This window comes from Phacochoerus africanus, chromosome 5, assembly GCF_016906955.1.
Source record: "Phacochoerus africanus isolate WHEZ1 chromosome 5, ROS_Pafr_v1, whole genome shotgun sequence".
NCBI lineage: Eukaryota > Metazoa > Chordata > Mammalia > Artiodactyla > Suidae > Phacochoerus > Phacochoerus africanus.
The window spans coordinates 45,594,106-45,618,215 of NC_062548.1; the positions used below are offsets into that span (position 1 = coordinate 45,594,106).

Consider the following 24,110-nt stretch of genomic DNA (forward strand, 5'->3'; position numbering starts at 1 on the left):
TGGCTGCCCACGCTCCTGGTGGGGAGTCTGTCCCCTGCTCCGCGGGCTCCCATCCCTCCCGGGAGCCTGGGCATAAACTCTTTCCTGTGTGGGATCAGACCTCATTTCTCCAGCACATGAATGATGCCACGTGGTTCCAGCTGCCATGGGAGGCAGGCTTCCTACCCGCCACCTGCCCCAGCCGGGGACGCACAGGCAGGAGGGGGTGGGCTCTGTGGAGCCCCTCGGCCCTGGCAGTGGTGGTGCCATCACCAGCTCGACCCTCACCAACGCCTCAGACTTGCTGCCCTCCCGTGCAGGGGACCGAGTCGGATGCTGGAAATCCAACATGTTTCTTAAATAAGTTAATATTTATTTGGCTCTGCTTTGCCCCCTCTCCTCCCCTTGACTTGAGAAGCCGCATTTTCTACATCAGATTATTGCAACGTTTCACCTGAATTTATAAAAGAAATGACATGAAACAGGGGCATCTGCTGAAACTCTCGGCCCCGGCCCAAAGGCCATGGGGGGCGTCTTATTGCCTGGTCCCTGGTGCCTGGCCATGGCCCAGGGACCAGAGTCAGGGTTGTTGTCTGGGACGCTGACGGGGGCAGAGCGGTGGGGGGTGGGGGGAGATGAGGCAACAAGAGGAGGTGGAGACAGACGAGGAGAATTCAGACTGTGAGCGACGTGAAGCGTGGCCTCTGTGGCCTTGGGGACGGAGCCGCCACCCAGAGGGCACACGTGGCCCCAAGCGTGTTCCCTAAAAAACTTAGTGGATGTGAGGGTAGGGCTCTGCCGGGTGACCTCCTGCCTCCTCTGCTCGTTTTCTGGTCCTTGTCCCTCAGATGCAGCTTTGTTACTGGACTGCTGACCGGGCCCCCGGCACGGCCTCGGACCACGGCAGTCACCTCGGAAAATCCCAAACCTGAACCGCGGGATGGAGGCTTCGCCCAGGGTAACATCTGCCCCATCTCCCTGGGCCGACGTCCTCCTGGCTCCTCTGCCTGCGGGGGGGCCCGAGCCGGGGCCCACGCACAGCCCCACTTGGTGCTGCCACCCCGCTGGGCGCACCTCACCCCAGTGCCAAGGCCTGTGGGCGCTGCACCCCGAGCTACACGGGCTTGTCTACACTGTCGCCTGGAGCAGGGGCTGGGGGGGGCCCTTTCTTCGGGGGGCTCTGTGGGACTGTGAGGTGCAGCCCCTCCCCCTCCTCTGGGGGGTCTCCCGAGAGCACTGAGGGCTCCATCTGCTGGGGTTCGGGAGGCACCATGGCACCAGGACAGGGTCTGGGTTCTGGGGTGACCCCATGGCTGCCATCTGACAACGGGTCCCCACCAGGAGCCCCCACGTCCAGTGGCTCAAAGGCAAAGCTCGGGATGGTCAGGTGGTCTGTGCGGCAGGGGGCCTGGCCCCACCGCTCCCCCTTGGCGGCAGCGTCCAGCCCTGCACTGTCCAGGGGCTCCAGGGGGTCCCTGTGCGGCGCGGCCTCGCAGGACGGGGTTCTTCGCCGGAGGGTGGTGCTGCCGCCCTCAGCCGCGGGGGGCCGGGCTGTGCCCTCGTCCTCTGCGGGGGGCTCAACAGAGATGCAGGGGGGGCTCATCTTCTTCTTCCTGCGTGCGCCCAGGGCCAGCTCAGCCTCCGGGGCCCGAGCCTTCACCCCCCCCGCCTCTGGGAGGCCATCCCCGCAGCCCTGCTCCACTGAGGGCCGCCTCTGCTCGTCCGCCCGGCCCGGCTGGTCCAGGAAGCCCTGGGCATCGACACTGTAGAGCCGGTGGAAGTCTGGCTCGTGGGCCGCGGGAGAGGCCATGGGGCCGCGGGCGGAGCTGGTGATGTGGCTGACCTCCTCGTCGGCTGGGTCCGGGGCCTCAGCCTCCTCCCTGCCTGGGGCCGGTGGCCGGCTGGAGATGCAGTGCTGCCCAAAAGTGTGCTTGCGGATGCGGACACTGGCAGGCCGCGGGGAACGGGGTGGGGAGCGCAAGGAGGCCCCCAGGGTCGCCTGCTTCCCGGGGGTCTTCCTGCCAGGCTCTCCCCAACCGGGATTGCTGTCCCCGGGGCTGCCAACCTGCCCCTCCAGGGACTGGGTGGCCAGGGCCTCCTGCAAAGACACAGGTCAGGTGAGCCCAAGCAGCAGCCAGGACACAGGGACCCCGTCCCTACCCTGATCTAGGGTGGGCTCCTGACCCCAAGACTGAGACAGGACTGTGAGATGCTAGTATGGGGGGGGCGCATGGCCAGGGTTGGTCACACTGGGGAGAAGCTGTGAGGAGCAGAGAGTTGGGGCCTGACCTCCTGTGGGCAGAACCTGTCACAGGGCCCTGGAGACCCTGCCCTGGAACCTGCCATGGAGGACTCGGCCACCGCCTGACCCCATGCAACACCAGCCCACTGAGGCACCCGGAGGCAGGAGAAGGGGAAAGGGGCTGAAGCCTCGGGCGGGGGTGGTGTGGGTACAGGCGAGGCTGGCCGGAACCGTTGCTGGGGATGCCTGGGGGTCCGAGGAGGAGACACAGGTTCCCACAGCCAGATGCCGACGGCATGGACTCTGGGTAACCCACCAACATCCCCAGCGTCCCTGTTGCTCATCCTTCAAAAGCCGGGGAGAGCCACGGGGCCCCCAGCCTCAGCTGAGAACCGGGGCGGGGGAGGGGGGGGGCTCCTCCTACCTGTCTGCAGAGCAGCCGGCTGAGACTTGGGGAGCGACCCGCATCCCTTGCAGGGGAGGATGGGGCCGACGGGACCTGGAGGGAGGTGCAGGACTCCGCGGGCGGCGAGTGGATGGAGGTGACTGGGCCTGGGGCAGGAGGGGCCTGAAATGCGCATCTGACCCCTCCGGCTGCCCCGCCTGCCCACATCTGCCCGCCGCCAGGGGCCTTACCTGAGGCGCCCGCGTAGCTCTCCATTTCCACGTCCTGTGGCGGGTGGGGGTGAGCGGCCGCGGCGGGCGCCACTGGCCGGAACATGTAGCTGTCGTTGGGCAGCGACAGCATTCTGGACACGGACACCTTGCGCACGAACAACAGGTTGGAGGGGTCCGGCCCCGCGCCCGGGCTCTGCGGGGCCGCGGGACTGGGGCGGGCGGGCGGCCTCTGCGCCAGCTCCAGCTGGAGTTCGGCGTCCAGCTCGGCATCCTCACGGGCCTCCTTGTTGCTCTCCTCAAGGTGCTTCATGAGCACGGCCACTACCACGTTGACCAGCACGAACTGGGCCACCAGCACAAACGTGACGAAGTAGATGGGCGAGATGGCCGGCAGGTAGCTGAGACAGTGCTTGTCCTCACGGGCGCACTCCCGCAGCGTGTCCTGCAGTGGAGGGCAGCCTCCACCTCAGTCAGCAAGGCCGCCCCCGCCCACCTCCGCCCGGCCCCGCCCATCGCCGCCCTGGCCCCGCCCGCCTGCCCCGCCCCCTCCGCCCCGGGCCCCGCCCCCCGCGGCCGTGCCTTCATGATCCCGTTCCAGTTGTCCCCGGTGGACACGCGGAACAGCGTGAGGAAGGCCATGCCGAAGTTGGAGAAGGTGGCGTGCCTGCTCAGGCCCTCACAGGGGTTGTCCTCACTGCACTCTGCCAGAAGGGACCTGGTCAGCAACCGGCTGGGGCCAGTGCACACCCGGGCCCTGCCCTTCCCCAGGGCTGGGCTCTGGCTCAGCCCAATGGACAGCTCTGCCCGCTCCCCAGGCCCAGCTCTGGGGTCAGCATGCCTTCGGGCTCGAGCTGCCCTGGGCCAGGAGCGGCAGTCATCAGGCCCAGGGTCTGGCACACCAGCTGCCCGGTCCAGTTTAGGGCAGACCCTAAACCGTGACCAGCACCTGAGCACTGCACAGGCAGGCGTGCTGGAAGCCACCGAGCCTTTGGTGACACTGAGCGGGAAGGGAGGGGGCTGCCACGGAAGAGCTGCACAGGCCCCTGCACAGACTAGCCAGAGACTCAGGCTGGGGGGTCCAGGAAAATCCTGGGGACAATTCGAAATTGCAGCAGTATGTCCCCTAGGGCCAGGTGGAGCTCAGGTCAACACCTGCGCGTGCGCACATGCTGTCCTCCTGGCCTGCCACCAACACGTGTGTGTGTCACATTCTGGCACCAGGCTTTTGCGTGTGCCTCCTATGTGGTCACCTCAGTCAAAGGCAGAGCCTGAACCGTCCTGGGGCCAGGTGAGCATGTGGGAAGCTGCACCTTCCGGGACCCAGGGTCCAGGGGGCAGGGCAGCAGCACTCACCAAGCCTCCCGAACAGCTCCACGCCCAGGGCAGCATAGATAAAAAACAGGAGCATGAAAAGCAGACCCAGGTTCCCTACCTACACGAGGAGAGAAGCAGAACGAGGTCAGAGGCCTCAGCCCCCCGGCACCCACGTTCCAGCCCAGCAAGGGGGTCCAACCCGTCCCTCCTGGCCTCGGAGCTCCCGTGGCCCCCAGGACTCTGTGTCCTGCCTGGTGCCCAAGGCCCCTCTGCGGCCCTCTGCCCCTCTTTAGCTCCTCATGCCCTCCTGCGCCCAGGACTCCAGCTCCTCCACTGCCCAGGGCCTGGGAGGCCTCCTGGGGGCTCCGGTAGGCTCCAGGTAGGGCCCGCCTCCAGCCTCAGGGATGCCCACAGCGGGGCGAAGGTGCACGCTCTGCAGCCTGAGCGAGGCCTGGCCTGGCCCCTGCTGAGGTTCTCCTGCCAACTCCTGCCTAGCCTCCCAGCACTGCTCAGGCTCACCCCAGGGTGGGGCGCCTCATCTTCACACACCTCCTGGGGCCCTGAAGTGGCCGCTCCCCCTCTTCCCCAGCACCTGCTCAGACCGCCAGAGGCATCGCACTGGAGCATGGCCAGCTGGTTTCCCACCCTCCCCTACCCCACCTCCCCCTCGGACACTGGGCAGGTAGGACCAAGTGTCAGGAATGCAGCTCAGGGCTGGGGCCCAGAGGGGAGGCTGGAGATGGAGGACACAGAGCCTGGGGCTGAGTGGGAGGCAGCCGGGCGGACAGAAACATGCTGAGCTGGTGGACAGACAGCTGGCCAGGAGGGCTGGATGGAGGATGGACAGACACGTGGGGACAGACACGTGATGGATGGGTGGACAGACAGCTGCGAGGGTGGCTGGGTGGGCACATGGCTGGCCAAGGGTTAGCTCCACGGACAGGTGGACACAGGGCTGGGTTTCTGGGTGGACTGGCGGGGAGCTGGATACTGCACAGGTGGGGCAATGAGTCACTTGAGGAGCCACAAAGGCTGAAAGTGGTGGTGGCGGGGGGGCACAGGACGTGAGCACACAGGGCCTGAAGCAGCTCCCAACGGGAGCGGCCATGGCCAACACTGGAGCCCTGGGTGCGGTCTTCCAAACTCGGACAGGCCCATCTTAGCCGGGGCGCTGCCCTCTGTCCACTTCCCACTGCGTCCAGAGCTGCACCCGGGGAGATGGGCCCTGGTGATGGGTCTTTCCCAGAGACTAGACTGTGGCCCAGAAGGCAGGCGGCCACCCGCCCCCACCCCCCGCTGACAGCGAGCCAGGCCTCCCTGCAGCCCTGTCCTCCTGGGGGCTCAGTGATGCCCACCCTGGGAACAGGGAAGCCGGACCCGGGCCAGGCCCCGGAGCTGCAGACCTACCTGGGGCAGCGCCTGAACCACCGTGTCCAGCAGGGCCCGCATGCCCGTGGCCATCTTGAGCAGCTTCAGCACTAGGGCCGGGAGCCGAGCGTTAGCGGGGGGCTGGGGCTGGTCTGACGCTCCCCGGGCTGGCCAGCCCCAGACCACCCGGCCCCAGGGCCCCCAGCCCCCATCTGCAGCACAGTCCCTGGGGAGCAGGGCGGACCCCAGAGCCCTGTCCGTGGACCCTCCCGACAGCGCCGGACCGGGGCTGGCGGGGCCGCCTACCGCGGGCAATGCGCAGCACACGCATGATGCGGATGATGGTGGGGTTGATGGGCAGGGCCGCGTTCATCTCGATCTCTTCCAGCGTGATGCCCATGATGGACAGCAGGACGATGGCCAGGTCCAGCTGGTTCCACCTGGCCGGCGGGCAGGCACGGCTCAGCGGAGGCCACTGCATCCTCCCCAGCACCCCCCAGCCCTTCAAGCCCAGGGGTCTCCACCCTGTGCCCTGTCACCACAGGGCAGCCTGCGCCTCCCCTCAGCGGGCCACGGCTCTCTCCTGCCCGTGCGACACACCTGTCCTTGAAGAATCTGCGGAACCCAAAGGCCACCAGCTTCAGCGCGGCCTCCACGACGAAGACGATGGTGAACACGTAGTTGCAGTACTTGAGGGCCTCGTCCAGAGACTGGGGGCGAGGGGCAGGCTTGCTGATCGGCGGGCCCCCTGCCCCGCTGCCCCTCCCCACCCCCTGGCTCTCCTCTGCGGACCCGGGTCCCTCGCGGGCAGGGGCAGGTCTCCCTGGGGCCCAGCTATCACTGGGTGGAGGTCTGTGCCAGGCGGGGGGTGGGGGGGGTGCAGGGAGGAGCTGCCTGGATTTACCTCCTGCCCCTCCCTGGACCAGCCCCAGCCCACAGCCCAGGGCGGGGGCGGGGGGAAGGTGGCCCACCAGCTTCAGCCAGAGTCCCAGGCTCTGGTATGCTGGGAAGAAGGGGCGTGGCCCCGCGTCTTTAATGAGATGCTAGAGATGCAAGCGGGGACACCTCCCTCTCTCCACCTGGCTGTCCCTGGACTGTGAAGTTCAGTCTGGGAAGCTGGACTTGGAGACACTCCCCAGCCAGCAGCCAGCATTTCCAGATGGAACCTCTCTTGGGGCTGGGAAGGCCCTTGGGGCAGCCGGCCCTGGGAATTTCCGCCCATTTGAAAGGAAGAACTCTTTGTTCCGACCCCACTTCCAGGTACCCCATAAACATGAGTGAGGGCTCAGACGTGGCTGCAGACCTGGGGCCCCAAGTTCACAGGGTAGTGCCATCCCACTGGGCAAGACCCCAGCCCTGGCCATCCCAGGGGTGTCTCCCTGCTTCTGCCCAGAGGCAGGGGCGGGTGGGTGGGGGGAGGAGCCCCACCTTGGGCTGGTTGTAGTGCTCCATGGACATGGTAATGACATTGACCCCGATGATGAAGGTGATGAAGAGGTCTAGGTAGTGGCTGGTGCACAGGGAGTGGATGGAGCGGCGTGTGAGTGAGTAGTCGGCATAGTAGGGCCGGCGCTGGGCCTCTGTGGGGACAGGGCTCCGGTGAGGGCTGGGCGGGCTGCCTCCTGGGGCTGAAGGGTCGGGGTGCTGAGGGAGGGCCCAGGCTCAGACGGGGGCCTCAGGGGCAGGTTGCCCGCTGACCTCCCTCACGGCGAGGGCCCCAGCCCCAGGGCAGACCCCAGGAGCGGGCCTGGAAGCTGAGACCCCACCTGGGCCCTGCCAGGAGCTCCCATGCCAGGGCCTGTGTGGCAGGCATCAGGGTTCAGAGCCAGCTCACTGATGCAGGGTGGGCAGATGAGAGCTTTCTTTGCAGACAAGGCGGGCAGGGCAGGGCAGCCCACCACATCCACCCATCTCCCCACCTCCCAGGCTGGGCATGAGCTGCCACTCCACTGCCTGCTCCCTGGGGCCTGCCTGATCTCCGGGCCATGTGAGGTGGATGGGCATGACCTGGGGGTGGGGGTGGTGCACCTGCCCCGACCCCCAGCAGGTCTGTCTGCACTAAATGATCCCCGGCCTGCAGTAACCCTTGAGGGCCGATCGCGCCTGCAGAGCTCCCACTGGATGAGGACAGAGCTGCCACCGCTGCACAGGGGACCCACCTCAGCCACAGAGCCCTGTGGGCGGGGACCAGGGAGAGCAGGGGCGGGTGGCAACTGACCCTTCCCTGGGCCCCGCATGCTCCTCAGTCTGGCATGCAGTCACTAGAGAGCCCTGCTCAGCTCTTGCAGTCAAAGGGGCCAATGGCCAGCCGGGCCAGACCAGCATGAAGACACGGAGCAGCCCCCAGCCCGCGGGCGTCCCAGAGTGTGGCAGAGAAGCGGTTGGGCATGCAAGCCGGGCAGAGGGACACACACGAGCTTGGAGACAGCAGCATGGACACCAGGCAGGCAAGCCCACAACCCTGCCTCGCTCCCCCGAGCGCCTGGCGGCCACCCCAGCCATCCCATGCCCACGGTGTGACGGAGCCCAGTGGGTTTGGCGCCTGCCTTCAAAGACCCGCCTTCCCTGTGGCAGTGGCAGTGGCAGAGGGATGGAGGCCGAGCCAGTCTGCAGCCCCGTGCAGCGGCTGGCAGAAGCGGGGCTAAGGCATGCGGGGCAGGGACAGGTACCTGGGTTGGGGAAAGTGCCTGGAAAGACAAGGAGACTGAGCTGGCCTCGGTGGGCGGGGCCAGGAGATCCCACGGGGGCGGGAGGCTCGGCAGCGCTCACAGGAAGCTCTCTTTGCTTCCCAGCTGGGTGGGGTTTTCCTAAGACCCTCTCTCTGTCTCCAGTGGCTTTGCTTCGCCCCTCCCGCCCCCATCCCCCATCGAGGTGTGAGAACTCACAGGGATGAGCCTGCCCATGCAGTGGTGGGGGTGGCTGCAGCCGTGCCCCCTGCCCAGGCCCCTTCTCTGAGGACAAGAAGGGCAGGTATGCAGAGCGGTTGGGCGGGGCCAGGCGGGGGGCCAAGGGCAGTGGGGCTGTGGGGCCCGACCGCTGAGCAGCTGCCTGGGTGCCCGCCGCACAGCCAGAGTGCCAAGGATACCCGGGCTTGGGCCCGCAGCGCCGGGTCTCCGAGCCGCCCCTCAGCGGGTCCCCGGGTCCCCCGCCGCCCTCCCACAGGCGAAAGGGGGCCTCAGGCGGGTGGAGGGGGCTGGGGCGGCGCACAGGTACCGACCCGCCACCGCCACCGCCACGGGCACCAGGGGCGCCTTACTCCTGCGTTTCCTCTCCAGGCGCCGCTGCCGCTTCTCCTCGCGCCGCCGCGCCTCCTCCGCCTCCTGGTGCTGCCGGCACTTGTGGAAGTTCTCGACCACGACGCCCACGAACATGTTGAGCACGAAGAAGCTGACGATGAGCAGGAAGGAGATGAAGTAGAGCAGCATCCAGGGGTTGTGGTTGGGCACCGGCTGCAGCACAGGAACGGCTTGTGGGTGCCTGCCCGCCGGGTGCCCTCCCGGGCGCGGCCCCGCCTGCAGCCGCGCTCTGGCCCCACGTGGACCTCTCCAGAAGTTCTCAGAAGCCAAAAGAGGCCTCTAGAGTGGGGCGCGGGGGAGGGGTTCCCTGAGATGAGCAGAGGACCCAGGAAGAAGAGTCCACTTGGAGGACCAGGGCTGCCCGCCACCCACCGCACCTGCTGGTCTATGCCCACGGCATCCAGCCCGTCGTACATGATGTTCACCCAGCCGTCCTTGGATGAGAGCACGAACAGGGACATCAGCGCCTGCAAGGCCAGAGCACAGGGGTTACGGCTCGCCTGGGAGACCCGCAAAGGACCACACGCCCTGCTCGGACCTGCCCACAGCTCACAGACCCACCCCCGCCTTGCAGACCTGCCCACACGCGCAAGGCTGGGGGCCGCTCCCACCTCTCAGGCGGGGGCAAGGCTAGCTGAGGTCACCTTGCCAGGCCTGCCCCCTATCCCAGCCACTCCCCCAGTCCCAGCCCTGCCCACCTGGCCCAGGTTGTCGAAGTTGTACTTGCGTCGCACCCAGCGGTAGTGCGCGGCCCGGCACTCGGCCTTCGTGGAGATGTTCCTGGTGTCTGCGCCCTCGCAGTAGTAAAACTTCCCCTTGAAGAGCTGACCAGGGCGGGGCGGTCACTCCCCAGAGGGTGGGCGCAGGCCCTACACACCCACCCTCCGGACCCGCCCACAAGGGGCCGCTCTGAGCAGCTGGGTAGAGACCAGGGTCTCTGCCTGCCTGCTTGGGCCTCGGCCCTCCCAGAACTGCCAAACTGCTGACCACAGGCCACTGTCCTATGACAGGACATCCAGAGACAAGCGGGCCACGCACCTGCACCCCCAGGATGCCGAAGATAATGAAGAAGGCACAGCAGATGAGGACAATGTTTCCGATGGGCCTAAGTGACGAGATCAGAGTCTCCACTACCAGCTTGAGGCCCGGGGCGCGGCTGATGACTCTGGACAAGTGGCAGAGGGAACTGTGATGCTGGGCCCGGCCAAGGGGGCAGCGCCCAGAACAAGGGGCCAAAGCGGCACAGACCCCGCCCCCGATTGGCCTCTGGCCCTGGCCCCGCCCCCGCCCCATCTTTCCCCAGGCCCCGCCCCGCCCTCTGGTTCCAGCCCCATCCCCCGGCTCCGCCCCATCCAGGCCCCGCCCACCTCAGGGGCCGAAGAGTCCGCAGCAGGCGCAGCACCCGCAGGATACCCAGGATCTTGGCGCCGCCGGCCGAGGCCACGGCGACGACGATGTCGATCAGGGACACCAGGACGAGCAGCCCGTCCAGCACGTTCCAGCTGCTCTGCAGGTAGGCGTGCTCGCCCGAGACCAGGCCCAGGGCCACCACCTGGGGGTGCGGAAGAGGGGTTGGCGTGGTGCACGGGCGGCGGGGCCGCAAGGCCAGAGCAACGGCCCCTGGGCTGCCCCCGCCCCCGCCCCGCTGTACCTTCACCGTCATTTCGGCCACGAAGATCGCCGTGAAGATGTAGTTGGAGACGCTGAGGAACAGGCGCTCCTGCAAGGGACAGGACAGTGGAAGGGGTCCGCCGCGGCCACGGGACCCACCCCTCCCAGGGAGGAGGGCGCCTCACGGTGCTGCCGGGGTCGATGTCCGGCCTCTCCAGGGCGATGGTGATGCAGTTGAGGAAGATGAAGACCAGAACGACGTGGTCGAACATCTTGTGAGCGATGATCTTCTGGCAGGAGCCGCGGAACCTGGGGGCCAGGGGTGGTGGGTCCGAGGCAGCCCGGGCCAAACCCTCGGAGCCTGTCCCGGAGGTCCCGCGGCGGAGCGCAGCACTCACCACCAGGTAGGGACACGGACCCAGAGGGAGGGGTCGGCTCCCGCAGGTGCCTCCCAGGTGCGCCCCTCACCTGTTCTGTGGGGAGAAGAGGTACAGGGCCCAGGGCTCTCGGCTCTGGCAGCACTCAGGCTTGTAGGGTTCCAGCACTTTCTGCAGCCGGGAGCAGCAGCTCTGGGGGCAGGGAGGAAGGGCCTCAGGGCCCCGCCCAGCAGCCTCTCCTGCCTTCACACCTAGCCCTGTGCACCCACCCAGACACCGAGTGAGGGATCCCAGCTGGGAGCCCCCAGGGCTGGCTGGGTGGCCAGACTTAGAGCCCACCCAGGTGGGCTGGCAGCCCTGCCTCCTCCCACAGACATCCCGGCACTGGCTGAGAACCAGCGCTCAGCCAGAGGCGGGGCTGAATCCACATCTGGAGTTCCTCACGGATCAACTTCGGGCCCACCAGCTGGGTCAGCTCCTGCCCGGCTTGCTCTGCTCCCCTCCCCCTTTGCAGGCCCCCCCCCCCCCAACCTGGGGGCCACCAGCCCACAACCAGAGGAAGGCGAGAGGCAGACGTGGGGTTCACCCTGCTCACATCCTCCACGTCATCGTCAAACTCCGCTGGGTCCTCCTTGTGGCTGTCAACGCGCAGGAAGAACTCGCTGGGCAGGGCCAACACCTGCCCGTTGCAGTCGTGGAGCTTGGTAGGCAGCAGGGTGGCCGGCCGTGGGGGCCGCAAGTCCAGCGTGCTGCGGTGGTCCAGGGACTCAGTGCGCCGCAGGGGCGTGGCACGCGTGGTCAGGGAGGCCCCAGGCCCGGGTCTGCCGTCCTCGGGCTCCTCATCGGTGCTGCCACTGCCCTTGCCCTCGCAGGACAGCAGCGACTCCCGCTCCCCGCACTGGCTCCGGCGCTTGAGGCTGGGTGCGCGGCCCAGGCTGTTCCAGCTGGAGCGCCGGCTGCTCCAGGCACTGTTGGGGCCCCAGTGGGCGCAGGGAGAGCTGCGGAGGCTGGACTGCGGGGAGGGGGCAGGGGTGAGCAGGGGATCCCCCAAGTTAGCCCCAAACACCCTGGTCTCAGGGGCACCCGGCCCAGGGGCTTTCCCATCTGGTTTGTCACCACGGACACCCATGGGTGACACCCATGGTACGCAGGTCATCTTTAAAGAGCAGACAGCCCTGCTAGGGAGATGCCAGCAGCACTGCACCTTCCAGGGATGCCTGGGACACACAGTGGCTTGACAACAAGCTGGAGACACAGCCAGCAAGTGTCAGAGCACTGGGTGGGCATTGGGTGCCTACTCAAAAAGGACCAGAGGGTGGGGAATGGTTATCAGAGGGCCTGGGACCAGCCACACAGATCAGGCATCCTCAAATGCCACAGAGCATCTGACCAGCTCTCCTTGGAGGGCCCCAAGCCTGCCCTTCCCCATTTTCAGTTCCCGGGTCCAGGGGGAGCTGAGCCAGGATCCCTAGCAGCTTGGCTGGGAAGCATCCTGTTGCTCCATTCCTCAGCCCACCCCAGGCTCAGTCCCAAGCCTTTCTGCAAGTTCACAGCCCTGCTTTCCCTCTGCAGTTTGCTCTGGGCCCTTCTGAGAAGTCCAGAAACTGGCTTTGGCTGCGTCTGCTGGGCTGCTATCCTGGGAGTGTGCGGAAACACCCCATGGGCCCGCTCCGCAGGCTGCTGTTGGTTGTGACACCAGACCCTCTACCGGGCGTCGGTCACCTGCTTCACATTCTCGGTTTTTTGTACTTTTATCTGTTCTGTTTTGCCTTCTCACGGACACTCTGGTCTCTACCAGCCCTTGTCTTTGGCTGCAGTTTGGAAGATAAGGCTCCCACCTGATGCTCTATCTGCGTGTTCATACGCTCCCCTAAGAACATTAGCCTTGGGAGTTCCCGTCGTGGCTCAGCAGAAATGAATCTGACCGGCCTCCGTGAGGATGCAGGTTCGATCCCTGGCCTCATTCAGAGGGTTAAGGATCCCGCGTTGCTGTGAGCTGTGGTGTAGGTCATAGATGTGGCTCAGATCTGGTGGCACTGTGGCTGTGGCGTAGGCTGGCAGCAACAGCTCGAATTGGACCCCTAGCCTGGGAACTTCCATATCCCGCGGGTGCAGCCATAAAAAAAGACAAAAAAAAAAAAAAAAAGACCACCAGCGTCTGGCTCCATTTCTAGAAAAAGAAGCAGTGGCTCAGGGATTCGCAGGCTCTGACTGGAGGGCGTGTGGGACCCTCATCTCTGGGGAAGGCCCTAAGGGTTGGTGGGTGGAGCCTGAAGGTGGCCCGAGGCCTCGGTGGGGGAGGGGGGCCCTACCAGAGACTTCTGGTCCCCCAGCTGGGGGTCCACGGAGCTGCTGCTGCCGCGCCGGGAGTCCAGGAGGCCGGGGGTGGCGTCCAGGTGTGAGGAGCTCTTGGGGGTGGGCATGGGTGTGGCTGCCGTGCGCATGATGAGGGGCGGAGGCAGGCTGCCCCGGCCCTGCAGGTGCCCGTTGGGGGTCACTGCCAGCGAGAACATCTTCAGCTCTGGGGCCGAGGAGGGGGGGAGAGGAGGAGGTGGCTCGAGTCTGCAGGGCTCCCCGGAAGGAGAGTCCGCCCGCCCAGGACCGGCCCGGGGGGTCCCGGCTGTCCCTGGACTGGGCGGGCGGTGCCCCTCTGCCCCGCCCCTGCGCGCTCACACACCTGTGGCCCTGAGGTCTCTGAACGTGTCCAAATCCTCCTCCAAGTGGGTGGACATCTTGTCCTCGTCTGTGTCGGACCTGGTGGCGTCGCCCTGTGCCCACGGGACAGAGGGCACACGTGAGAATCTCCCCGAAGCGGCTTGCCCCGGCAGGGACGCCGGGCAGGTGGAGGGTGGAGGCCTGGCCACCCCGTCCCCTGGAAGCCCCTCACCTCGGCCTGGAAGCCCTCCACCAGGATGGCCACCAGCAGGTTGAAGAGCACGTAGTTGCCAAAGGTCATGAGAGCCACGAAGTAGAGGGCGGCCCAGGACGAGGTGGAGGCCATGCCGTTGTACAGGACCACATTCCAGTCCTCCTGGGTCAGGATCTGGGGGGGGGGCAGGCGGGGCAGAGCCGAAGGCACCCTGGACGCACAGCCAGGCCCGGCCGGGGGGGCCGGAATGGACACCCCGCCCCCGACACCGCTCTGGCCTCAGCCCCACCGGGCCGTGCTCGCAGGGACCTCGGCCGATGCCAGGGGGCGGCCCGCCCAGCTGGCTCACCTGGAACACGGTGACGATGGCCCACAGCAGGGAGTCGAAGTTCTTTCTGTCAGGGACCGTGTCTCCGGTGTCCGTCTTCAGGCTGAACTTGCAGCCAAAGAGGTGCATGCCGAGGATGCTGGGCGGCAGGCAGGGGTGCGTGGAGGGTGGGCGCGGTGGGACCCCCTCCCGGCAGCCGCTCCCTTCCACCTCCCCGGCTGGGCCCCCCAGTGCTCACGACCGAGCTGGTCCATTACACAGGTGGGAACACCAGGGCTTTGGGGGGGGCATCCAGAGGCCACCCTGGCTTTGGGCAGTGGTGGGATCGGGGGTGCCTGCCTCCCCCAGCCAGCCGGGGCCATCCTCTGCCGGAGCCCCCTCCCCAAGCTGGCCCATGTCAGGGGCCCAGCAAACAGCAGCCGCGCTCAAGGAACTCCAGCCCGGCTGCCTGGCCCCTTCTCTGCCCCCCGTGGGTCTTGGCTTTTCTCTGGGCACAATCCCCCATCTGTCCATCTGTCTGGGGCTGGCCCATCGCCGCCCCCCCCGCTCCCCCGCCAGCTGCGAGCCATGAACGCCAAGCCCAGCCCGCTGGTGCTTCGCACAGAGATGCCCAGTCGGGGCTGTGGGAAGGAGCTGGCGACTGCGTTTCCGCTGCCCCTTTGAGGCTCCTGGCCCGGGTGCCAGGAGCACAGGGCCAGCACGGACAGGGGGGGCTGGCCCAGGGGCAGGCGCGAGCTGGCGCCGCGGGCCGGAGGACCCACCTGAAGATGAAGATGAAGAGCATGAGCAGCATGCAGAAGGTGGCCACGTTGTCCATGGTTTTCATGAGCACAACCAGCTGGCGCCGCAGTGCTGGCATGAAGCGCACCAGCTTCAGTACCCGCAGCAGCCGGAAGGTCCGCAGCACCGACAGCCCGCCGTCCGCCTGCCCGATGATCTCCCACACACTGTGGGTGGGCCGAGGGTCAGCAGGACCCTTCCCTCTGGCTGTGTGCCCCTGTGCCCAGCGGGACCCTGGCAGCCAGACATGCCAGCCTGGGAACCACGGTGGCCTCCATGCAATCCCATTCTGGGAGCAGGTTTGGCTGTATCAAGGCGCCAACATCTCTGAAGGTTCCCCATCTGCTGCCACCCCTGGGGGCTGCCTGACCCCTAGAAGCTGTCTGGTCAGCAGCTTCTCAATTTGAGGGTCTGTCCCAGTCCTGCATCTTTTTTTTTTCCTTTTTCTTTGTCTTTTTAGGGCCACACCTGGGACATCGAGAGGTTCCCAGGCTAGGGGTTGACTCAGAGCTGTAGCCGTGGCATACACCACAGCCCCAGCAATGCCAGATCCAAGCCGCGTCTGACCTTCACCGCGGCTCACGGCAACCCTGGATCCTTAACCCACTGAGTGAGGCCCGGGATCAAACCTACAACCTCATGGATGCTAGTCAGGTTTGTTTCTGCCGATCCATGATGGGCACTCCTGCATCTTTTAAGCTGTGCCTGTCTTGTCTGGTCTTGCCAGGGTGGGGGACCCCTTGACCCCTGAGGACCCTACTCACTCCTGGGGGAGAGAGTTCCCAGGCTCCTCTGTTCCTTTCTGTGTTGCTTTTGCTGAAGCAGATACCGCCCCCACCCCCCACCCCAGGCAAGCTGGCCTTCCTCACGGGCTGAGCCCAAAGTGGAGTCCAGCCGGGAGGCTGAAGGGCTGCTGAGTGCCCACTCTGCTCCTGCAGGGAACAGCTCCACGAGATTCTAAAAACTTCCACCTGAGATGCAGCTGACCCGTGTGTACCGACAGCGCCTGCAGGGGGATCCCACCTCCATTGCCTGGCATGAAATGCTGCCAGCAGCGCCTCTCCTGCTGGCTGGGGCTCCGCTGCCTGTGGGGGGCCGTGCCTGACACCGGGGCCTCCCTGGCTGATGGCCCACCCACCTGATGACCACGATGATGCCATCAAAGATGTTATAGGGGTTCCGGATGTAGCCCAGCAGGCCGCAGGCCAGCAGCTTCAGCAGCATCTCCAGGGCAAACATGCTCGTGAACACAATGTTGCTGATCTCCAGGGCGTTGGTCAGCTCATCGGGCTGTGGGTGGCAGAGGGGCTATCAGGGCCCGTGCACATCTCCCACTGCTCCTCGGCTAGGGAGGGGCCCCGCCCCACTAAATCAGGAGCAGGTAAGGCTGCCTCAAGGGGTCAGGGGCTGCGGCAGCCTTGCAGAAGCCCCATTGGCCGCTGTCTGGAGGAGACAGGAGCCCAGGGATGTCCCCTCCAGCTGGACCCCAGCCTGCCTGGCCCTCCCGCCCGCCTGGCGCAGGGACCCCAGGGCCCTGCCTGACCTTCCCCCCACCATGTGTGTGTCTCAGGGCTCTGGAGACCTACTGGACCCCGCGAGCACAGGCCTGGGGAATAGGGCCTGTAGAACTGGCACCAGGCTTCTGGGGTGCGTGTGGGTGTGCAGGGGAGCTGCCTCCCAACAGCCACCCTGATCCTTGGGAGCCTCGCACATCCCTCCTTGCCATCTGAAGATCCAGAGGCCACCTTCTCACTAGAGATGTGCTGGCCTACATGTGTGTGCCGGCGGGTGGCCTGCCTGGGTGCACACACAAGATTGCACCCACGCAGATACTTGTGTGTGCGTGGCCACCCACCGTGCATGTCTGCACATGTTCCACCCCGCACATAGAAACCCTGCATATGTTTATGTGTGTGGCTGGGTGCACACGTGCACGTGTGTGCATGCAGAGGCTCTTCCTTGCCACGGAGTCTCTCGAGGGGCTGTTGCTGTCCCTGCTCGGGGTCTCATCTTGACAGACACCCTCCCCCTGCCGCGCAGTGGGTGGCTGGAGGCTCACGCGGCTTGGCTCTTCCCTCAGTTCTCCAGGATGAAAGAACGTATGTAGCTTAAGCGACTTGAGCAGCCCAGAGAGCAGGAGTTGGCAAGGGGATTTAGTTGTTAAAGGAACACTGCTCCTCCCTGGCGAGGCTCCAGTTTAGGGCGGGGATTGCTGGGGGCCAGGCACACCCCCGGCTCCTCCCCTGGGGCCATTCCACACCCCTGGCCTCTCCCGGGCATCCGGGGGGACGCCAGTGGGCACAGCCAGAAGGTCTAGCTCGCGGAAGGGGGCCTCTGTCTGGGGGAGCTGGGCTGTAGGGGTCCCACCCCGAGAAGAGCACGGGGTGGTGTGGAACAACTGTGGCCCCCGGCTCAGATCTGAGGTGATCTCAGGCCACCCCAGATGGGAGGACCTCCGGGAGGGAGCCACGGTTTCTGTTCCCACTCGGCAGAGGTGCCGCCCCAGGACAAGAACGAGCATGCATCGAGGGACGGATGAACGTCCCACAGCAGCCAAAACCCAGCGTCCTGTTGCCCAAGCCCCCAAGCCCCTCTGCGGGCCAGGTGGGCTGCAGGCGAGGAGGCCCACGAGGGACGCGCTCCCGGGCTCAGCCCGAGGGCCGGCCACCAGCCCTGCGTCCCCTCTGGGGGCTGCGCAGGGCGCCCACCTGCTCGTGATACTCGACACCCATACTCAGCGTGTTGGTGAGAATGGCCACCATGATGCCGCGGTTGAAGTACTTGCTGTCCACGATGCGGCGCAGCTTGCTGCTCAAGGAAGCCCACACTCGGCCCGGCCCAGCCCGCTTGCCAGCCGCCTGCCACTGTGCCCGCCGCCGTGCGCTGCCCGGGCCCGGCGCGTCCGCCGCTGGGGGCGACCGCATGGGGTCGCGGCGGTCCCCGTGGCGCACATCCTGCGTGAACTCATAGACCCCGTTGCTGTCTGAGTCTCCGCTGTCTGAGCCGCTGAACTCCACCTCGGGGTCCTCCAGAGCGCTGGTGCAATATGGGCAGCTGCTCAGCTCACAGGTCAGCGTGCCCGCCTGGGGGCTGGGCAGGGGGCAGGGCACGCTCAGGCCCGACAGGCGGCTGGGGGCCTGGCCCAGTCCTGCGGGAAGAAGGAGGCGGGCGAGCTCAGGCGGCTCAGCCGCCACACCGGGCTCCCGCAGAGGTTGCTGTGGGGTGAGCTGTCCAGGTACGTGCTTGGGCACACATGTGCCCGCACACGCCCTACACCAGCGCTTTCTGATCTCGCAGGGACAGGGATAAAAAGAGGCAGAGACACACAGCCACCCTGGGCCACGGCATCCATAGCAATACAACATGAGCCACAGCTGCTCCACGCTGCCTCCCTGGGCGAGTCTTTGGGGCCTGGGTGACTCTGCACCTGCAGCAGCTCAGACTCACCAGCCAAGGGGCCCCAGGGCCAAGCTGCCCCAGGAGGGGAGCACAGGGCTATGGGCACGTGCTGTGACACATGGGTCAGAGCCTGAGAACACACACCTCTACCGTGCCAAGGGCACGGCAGGCTGTGCCTGGGCACACCACCTGGGGGCCTCAGTGTGCTCGAGGCCCAGATGCCTGGGGGCCCAGTGTCCTGCCTGTGCCAGATGGGAGGACTGGGTGTGCAGGTGGCACCCCAGCCCCCCTCTCCTTGGCCGTGGGGGCTCTGTGGCCTCAGCTTTCCCTCCCCCCTGCCCCAGCCTCAGTCTCCCCACCTGGGAAGCGATCAGGCCATGAACAGGCAGTTCGCTGCATGGCCAGGTGTGGGCAAGGTGACAGAGACGGGGGGCGGGAGGCGGGGGTATTTTCTTTGCCAACTTCAGAATTTTCATTTCCACGTGGCAAACACGTGTGCACCTGAGCCGTCAGCAGCTCGGGGCTTCAGGGTGGATGGAGGCATGGGGGGTGGGGTACCCTGTCCCGTCTAAGGTGCCCCCTTAGGGCTCCAAAGGAGAAAGCTGGGCTCACAGGAGCGCCCACAAGCAGGGACATCCCAGGGTCCCCGTCCCCCTACTGCTCCCCAAGGGGTGGGGTCCTTACCATGCTCTCCAACCAGGTGCTGGATCTTCTCGCAAGGGTCTGGGCTGCTCAGGGGGCTGTGTCCCCCGGCTCCCGCCGGCCCACCAGCCCGCTTCCCCTTGAGCCCGGGGTCACCTCTGCTGCCCCCCGCGGCCGAGGGCAGGATGGTGGGGTAGTTCATGGCACCCAGGCCGGTGGCCAGCTTGAGGCCGGCGGCAGCAGTGGCCGCAGCATGCACTGCCCGGGCCCTCTCCTGAGGCCCCTCCACGTGGCAGTCTGCGTGGTACACGCTGTGTACCGACTCGGTGTCGGGGGGCGCGCGCCCGGGCGAGGGCGGCACTCCGGCCCGCAGCAGCCTGGTGTCCCTGGCACCTGGCTCGGGGCCTGGCCGGCGCGGGCTGCTGTGGCTGAAGTGGTAGTGGTGGTGGTGGTGGTGGTGATGGTGGTACACCAGGTGGTGGATGGAGGCGGTGCGCCCGCCCACCCGCCGTGCCCGCCGCCCGGGGCCCTGGCCGTGCAGGGAGGCACTAGGGTCCACCTTCTTGCGCCAGCGGCTCTGCCAGCGGGCGTAGAGGCGCAGGCTGCGGCGCTTCAGCTTGCGGCACACGTGGCCCACGTAACGCAGGAGCTCCTCGTAGCAGCTGCCCGGCTCCGAGAAGCTGGCCAGGGTGCTGTCGTTGGACAGGTAGCGGGATCGCTGCTCCCGCATCAGCTGGTTCTCCCGCTGCTTCGTCTCCGAGAACTGCGTGGCGATCACCACCAGGCACAGGTTGATCATGAAAAAGGAACCCACCTGCGGCCGATGGGCAGGGGTGAGACTCCGGGTGGCCATCACCTGGCCAGGGCCTCAGGGAGGCGGGGACGTGGCAACACAGACACGGGCCGCCCTGGGAGGCAGGATCAGGCAGGGCAGGGGGCCAGGGCAGAGGCTGTGGTTCCTACACAATAGTCTCGGACGAGAGAAGCACTGAGCCTACTGCCTGCTACCTGTTCTAGGCTGTGGACATGGCCCGAGTGTGGCCTCAGGTGCCCTGTGATGGTGGGTCCCTGCCCATTTGACACTGAGCCCAGCTCTTGGAGTGGGGGCGGGCGCAGGTGCTTCTTGCTCCTCTGTGGACAGTTGGAGGCCACGTGGGGAGACCCCCCCCCCTTCAGATCTGACCCCAGCCAGACCTTTCAGCTCAGGTCAGGCCTTCTCTAGCCCTCACTGTCCTCCATGGCAGGATCACCAGGTGACACTACCTGTGCACGTGGTCTGAGATAAAGAGGGACAGCTGTCTGGTTCACTTCACGGCTGGTTCTTACAGACCCTCCCTGGACACCACGAGGCCACTGAGAGAACCACGTGAGGGCCACACCTGGGCTGCTGCGGTGGGTCATGCTTGGGGGCCCACGCACACTGTGACCCCAAGAGGTGATCCTGAGCCTCCCTGAGGGGCACACAGGCTTCGGTCCTCCCAGCTATGCCTGCTTCCTCCCCTGGGGGCTGGACAGAAGGCTCCCCTCCCCCAAGGGTCCCCGTCCTGGAGAGAACAGCCTGGGTCTCTGCGGCCCCCTCCCCCGCTCCATAGTTCCGTTCAGCTCAGGGACCTAGCAGGGCCAGCAAAGGCCAGGGTGGCACAGCCGGGGGCACAAGCAGCATGGTGCTGGACCTCAGAGGCAGGAAGACAGATAACAAGGAAGCTCGGGGATCTGCGCTCGCCTGTCACGACACGGAGGTGCCTCCACCTACTCGCACCCCACCCCGACTGTGCAGGCCCCCCCAGCCCCCCACTCACGATGATGAGCAGGATGAAGTAGATGAAGTTGTAGAAGGAGTGCGCATCCATGACGTAGTACATGATGTCCACCCAGCCCTCCAGCGTGATCACCTGCGCGGGGTGACAGGCAGTGGGGCTGGTGGGGCCGGAAAGCCCTGCCTGGCACCAGCCCCCCAGGCCCCGCCCGCTCAGCACCCGGGGCTGGGAGGAGATCGGGCGCCCACCTGGAAGATGGCAATCCAGGCATAGCCGATGTTGTCGAAGCTGACGGCCCCGTTGTGAGGGTTGGAGTCGCCCGAGCGGCACACGTTGTAGTACTGGTTCCAGTTGATGCAGGCGTGGCGGCCGGCGCCATCCTCGCCCTCAGGCTGTGGCTGCCCGTAGGCCTCCCAGCCCAGCGTGCACTCCACGCGCAGCTCGCGGCGGCTGGGGATGTGTGAGCACTTCCGCATGCCGTTGTCCCGGCGGGACGAGCAGATGAAGGGGTTCTCCTCCCCCTCCTCGGGCTGGTAGTACGGCCGCAGGAAGCTGAGGTTGCTGTTCCTGGGGCGAAGGAGACGGACACAGGCACACAGAGACAGGGACGCAGAAGCAAAACGTAAGAAACCACTAGTGCTCGCTCGAAGGGTGTGCCCTTGGGAGCAGGACCTGGAGGAGAAGAGCTAGGGGTGGAGCCTCTGGGGAGGGGCGGGGCCTGGAGAAGAGGCTCTGAGTAGGGAGGGGCGGTGCCTCCGGGTAGGGCGGGGCCTCTGGGGTGGGCGCTGGGAAAAGCTGGTGGGGACATGGCTTGCTGGGTGGGCATGGTCTGTGCACCTGGCGAAGGTACTGTCCAGGAAGCAGCGGTTTCGCAGCAGGCCAGCCCAAAGCTGGACACCCACGATGCCAAAGATGAAGAAGACAAAGAAGCAGAGCAGGAGGACGTTCCCGAGCATGGGCAGCGTGTCCAGCAGCAGCGTGACCAGGATCCGCATGCCTGCGGGTGGCAGGGTAGCAGGTCAGCACAGCAGAGTTCTCTTGGGGTGTCCCGGGGAGGGGGTCCAGGGGACCCAGACTCCTGCTGTTCAGACAGGCATCAGTGCCTCTGCTGGGGGCTTGAGCTGGGCCCCTCAACGTCCAGCAGGCCCCAAGAGACAAACACCTGTGAGCCAGAACCCACAGAGAGGAACAAGGCCACAGCCTGAAGGGGCTCAGCGCTGGCGGCCCCTACTCCTCATGAAGCTGGCCAGGACCATGCCCTGTCCAGGTGGACCCCCAGGGTGGCTGGCTGGGGAGCCCCATGGCCCCAGGAACCAGCATGGGAGCAGCAGCCACAGGGACCCCAGCAGCTCAGGCTCAGGGCTGCCTCCTGCACCCAGGAGCCTGGGGGTCTTGCAGCAGGTACAGCGTTTGGGGACCGCCGTTTCCTTCCATTCTGTGTGTGAATCAAAGGGAGAAGAATCCTACATTTTTTTTTGTTTTGTTTTTTTGCCATTTCTTGGGCTGCTCCCGCGGCATATGGAGGTTCCCAGGCTAGGGGTCAAATAGGAGCTGTAGCTGCCAGCCTATGCCAGAGCCACAGCAACGCGGGATCTGAGCTGCGTCTGCAACCTACACCACAGCTCAAGGCAACACCGGATCCTTAACCCACTGAGCAAGGGCAGGGATCGAACCCGCAACCTCATGGTTCCTAGTCAGATTTGTTAACCACCGCGCCATGACGGGAACTCCAAGAACCCTGCACTTTAAAGAATGGGGTTGTGTGTAACCCCAGGACAGGAGGTGGTCTTTGAGAGGCAGCTTTGATGCACTTATTCTTGGGTGTGTGATGGGCCGCGTGAATGCACACTAACCCCAGGAGTGGTCCGGCCAAGCCCACACACCTCTCGCTTGGTCCTGGGCCCACCCCCTCCCACACCTCAGCAAGAATAAGACCTGTTTCCCCAAATAAGCAAGGTCCAGGTTAAGGGTGCAGACAGAGCCCAGGGCTGGGGGCAGGGACTAAGGAACAATACCCCGGGGCCGCTGGATGGCAGAATGCGCCCCTGGGGTCACAGGGGGCGTCATGGCTGGGAGGGGCACTGAAGTTTCGAAAACAGCCTGGAGTCAGACTGATCAGGCACAAAGGCCACCCTGGCCAGATGGCAACTGGCCACAGACGATCCAGGGTTCAGAGTGGACCCCAGGTAGCCAGAGTGAGACACAGCCCTGGGCATGAGGAGCACATGGTCCTGTTTGGGATGGGGCATGTCTCCAGAGGGATGCCAGGCTGCTGGCGGCAATTCTGGCCACTGCAGGCACTTGGTCTGCAAAGCAAAGACCCGTCTTGTGTACAAGGCTGTCACTTCACACACTGAAAGGGGCCCAGGGGAGCAGACCGAGTGTGTGACGGTGCTGGGCACAGAGCTGAGAACCACCTATGACATAGCACCTTGAGGGGTCCCACTTGACCTGCATTCTCAGCTAGGGAAACCAAGGCTCAGAAGGGTGTAGTACTTGCCCAGGATCACACAGCATCTGAACTCTGAACCCTGAGGGTAGAGCCAGGTGGCAGGTTGCACGCAGGCCCGGGGGTCCCGCAGCACAAACCTCACTTGCCTCCCGTCCAGTGGAGCTGACAGCCCCAGGGGGAGGGGGTGCCCAGGGGGTGTGCCTTCTCAGGGGCGCTGCAGACCAAGCCCTGACCACCAGGACCCAGACCAGGTACCCAGACATGCCTACACGGTACACACAGACCCATGCGATCGTGTGTGTACACACACCTTACTGGGCAGTGCCCCGCCCCCAGCTCCAGGAAAATGAACAGCTGAATTCGGTCACAACACTGAGCTCAGAAGCCACAGAAACTCTCCAACAGGCCCCTATGTGGGCAGATGACCAGGTCACAGGACAGGTCACTTTCCAAACAAGCAGCCACATGACTTCGTGGAAGCTGCTCTGCGCTTCCCTGAGCACGAGGCCCCTTGGCAGAGCTCAGACGTGTGACTCGCTGAGCTGGGCCGGAGGAGAAAGCCACCAGGGCCTGCACGGCTCCTGGGCAGGACCCCGAATGCTGCACAGATGAGGAGTCCGAGGTTCTGAGTGGCCTCTGTCACTCGGCAACACACAGGGCATCAGGACTGCCCACCACACCCAACCTGGTCCAGGGGTGCTCTGTCCTCACCACAAAAGCAGCAGCAAATCCTCAGGGGCCTTGGCAGGGGACAGGCCAGCCCCCCTCCCAGCACTGGGTCTAAACTGGAGCCCGAGCACCCAGAAGCCACTCAAGCAGTGTGGCCTCCTGGTCCTGGGCCCCACAGGGCCCTTGGCGCTCTCAGCAGGGCTGGCGGGACACACCTGTCCCACGGCCAGGGTGGAGAGTCACTTACTGGGCACACGGTTGATGGCACGGAGAGGCCGCAGCACGCGCACCGTCCGGATGGCCGAGAGGCTCACGTTGTGTCCATCCAGAGAGTACTCCATCATGCTGGGGGAGGCGGGGAGGAGGCTCAAGGGGTGGCAGGTGCTCTGGGGTCAAAGCTGGGACAGCA

At 65.8% G+C, this 24,110-nt stretch overlaps 1 protein-coding gene across 8 annotated transcripts in view; it reads right to left on the minus strand.

Annotated features, from left to right (window-relative positions):
- Window positions 1-416: 416 nt before the first annotated feature.
- The window catches only part of CACNA1H (calcium voltage-gated channel subunit alpha1 H), a 57,446-nt gene continuing 33,752 nt past the window's right edge, over window positions 417-24,110 (minus strand). For 2 of the 8 annotated variants that reach the window (XM_047781021.1, XM_047781020.1), the window contains exons 5-35: window positions 23,949-24,046; window positions 21,418-21,577; window positions 20,829-21,147; window positions 20,623-20,715; window positions 18,866-19,637; window positions 17,491-17,930; window positions 15,921-16,072; window positions 14,764-14,949; window positions 14,024-14,141; window positions 13,693-13,848; window positions 13,483-13,573; window positions 13,118-13,326; window positions 11,401-11,817; window positions 10,897-10,997; window positions 10,614-10,737; window positions 10,469-10,537; window positions 10,185-10,369; window positions 9,856-9,982; window positions 9,516-9,641; window positions 9,195-9,284; window positions 8,739-8,970; window positions 8,191-8,208; window positions 6,950-7,101; window positions 6,122-6,231; window positions 5,828-5,961; window positions 5,561-5,631; window positions 4,193-4,271; window positions 3,419-3,540; window positions 2,858-3,281; window positions 2,646-2,773; window positions 417-2,077 (exon numbers count right to left, since the gene is read on the minus strand). In XM_047781021.1, coding sequence (XP_047636977.1) covers window positions 1,094-2,077; window positions 2,646-2,773; window positions 2,858-3,281; window positions 3,419-3,540; window positions 4,193-4,271; window positions 5,561-5,631; window positions 5,828-5,961; window positions 6,122-6,231; window positions 6,950-7,101; window positions 8,191-8,208; window positions 8,739-8,970; window positions 9,195-9,284; window positions 9,516-9,641; window positions 9,856-9,982; window positions 10,185-10,369; window positions 10,469-10,537; window positions 10,614-10,737; window positions 10,897-10,997; window positions 11,401-11,817; window positions 13,118-13,326; window positions 13,483-13,573; window positions 13,693-13,848; window positions 14,024-14,141; window positions 14,764-14,949; window positions 15,921-16,072; window positions 17,491-17,930; window positions 18,866-19,637; window positions 20,623-20,715; window positions 20,829-21,147; window positions 21,418-21,577; window positions 23,949-24,046 — 6,487 coding nt within the window. In that variant the 3' untranslated portion in view covers window positions 417-1,093. Of the gene's footprint in view, window positions 2,078-2,645; window positions 2,774-2,857; window positions 3,282-3,418; window positions 3,541-4,192; window positions 4,272-5,560; window positions 5,632-5,827; window positions 5,962-6,121; window positions 6,232-6,949; window positions 7,102-8,190; window positions 8,209-8,738; window positions 8,971-9,194; window positions 9,285-9,515; window positions 9,642-9,855; window positions 9,983-10,184; window positions 10,370-10,468; window positions 10,538-10,613; window positions 10,738-10,896; window positions 10,998-11,400; window positions 11,818-13,117; window positions 13,327-13,482; window positions 13,574-13,692; window positions 13,849-14,023; window positions 14,142-14,763; window positions 14,950-15,920; window positions 16,073-17,490; window positions 17,931-18,865; window positions 19,638-20,622; window positions 20,716-20,828; window positions 21,148-21,417; window positions 21,578-23,948; window positions 24,047-24,110 lie in introns of those variants that run through there. The other 6 variants (XM_047781023.1, XM_047781024.1, XM_047781027.1 and 3 more) reach the window with 4 other exon arrangements.